Consider the following 705-nt stretch of genomic DNA (forward strand, 5'->3'; position numbering starts at 1 on the left):
AGCAGCAAGCAGCAGAGGATCTTGCTGCTGCTGAAAAGGAGGCATACTTGATGGCTCTCCTGCTGCTGCTGCTGCTGCTGCTGTTGTTGCTGCTGCTGCTGCTGTTCCAGTTGCTGCTGCGGGTGCTGCTGCTTCGTATGCATAGCGCCCGCTCGGGGACGAGACGGCAAATTCTCCCTGCCCGTACCTCGCATAGATGTCCCTGCTGCTGCTGCTGCTGCTGCTGCTGCTGCTGCTATGCGTTGGGGGCTGCACAGATGCAGGTGCTGCTGTTGCTGCTGCTGCTGCTGCTGCAGCAGCTGGGTCTACAGAGTGCCACCGCACAGCTGCTGCTCGGGGAGTCATATCTTGCTGCTGCTGCTGTTGCTGCTGCAGATGCTGCAGTTGTTGCTGCTGCTGCAGGTGCTGCAGCTGCTGCTGGTGTTGCAGGTGCTGCAGCTGCTGCTGGTGTTGCAGCTGCTGCAGTTGCTGCTGCTGCAGGGTTCGGTGGTGCTGCAGCTGCTGCGCCTCCTGCTGCTGTCCGTACAGTAGCACATCTTGGCCGCGCTCGAGATTGTGGAGCTGCTGCTGCAGCAGCAGCCGCTGCTGCTGCAGCAGTTCCTGCTGCACCTTTTGCTGCTGCTGCTGCTGCTGTTGCTGCTGCTGCACGGTGAGGGAACCGCTGTCATGGTGGAGGCGCGCGCGGTTGTTCAAGGGCTCCGGTCT

The 705-nt window shown here is 61.7% G+C and overlaps 1 protein-coding gene across 1 annotated transcript in view; it reads right to left on the reverse strand.

Annotated features, from left to right (window-relative positions):
• Positions 1 to 705, reverse strand: part of EMH_0071420 (uncharacterized protein) — a gene marked incomplete at both ends in the record, with an annotated part of 3,902 nt that overhangs the window by 1,749 nt on the left and 1,448 nt on the right. The window contains one exon of the mRNA XM_013499094.1: positions 1 to 642. Within this exon, the coding sequence (XP_013354548.1) occupies positions 1 to 642 (642 nt within the window). The remainder of the gene's footprint in view (positions 643 to 705) is intronic.

The sequence above is a fragment of the Eimeria mitis genome, genomic scaffold (assembly GCF_000499745.2).
Source record: "Eimeria mitis Houghton genomic scaffold, Emh_scaff3988, whole genome shotgun sequence".
NCBI classification, from domain to species: domain Eukaryota; phylum Apicomplexa; class Conoidasida; order Eucoccidiorida; family Eimeriidae; genus Eimeria; species Eimeria mitis.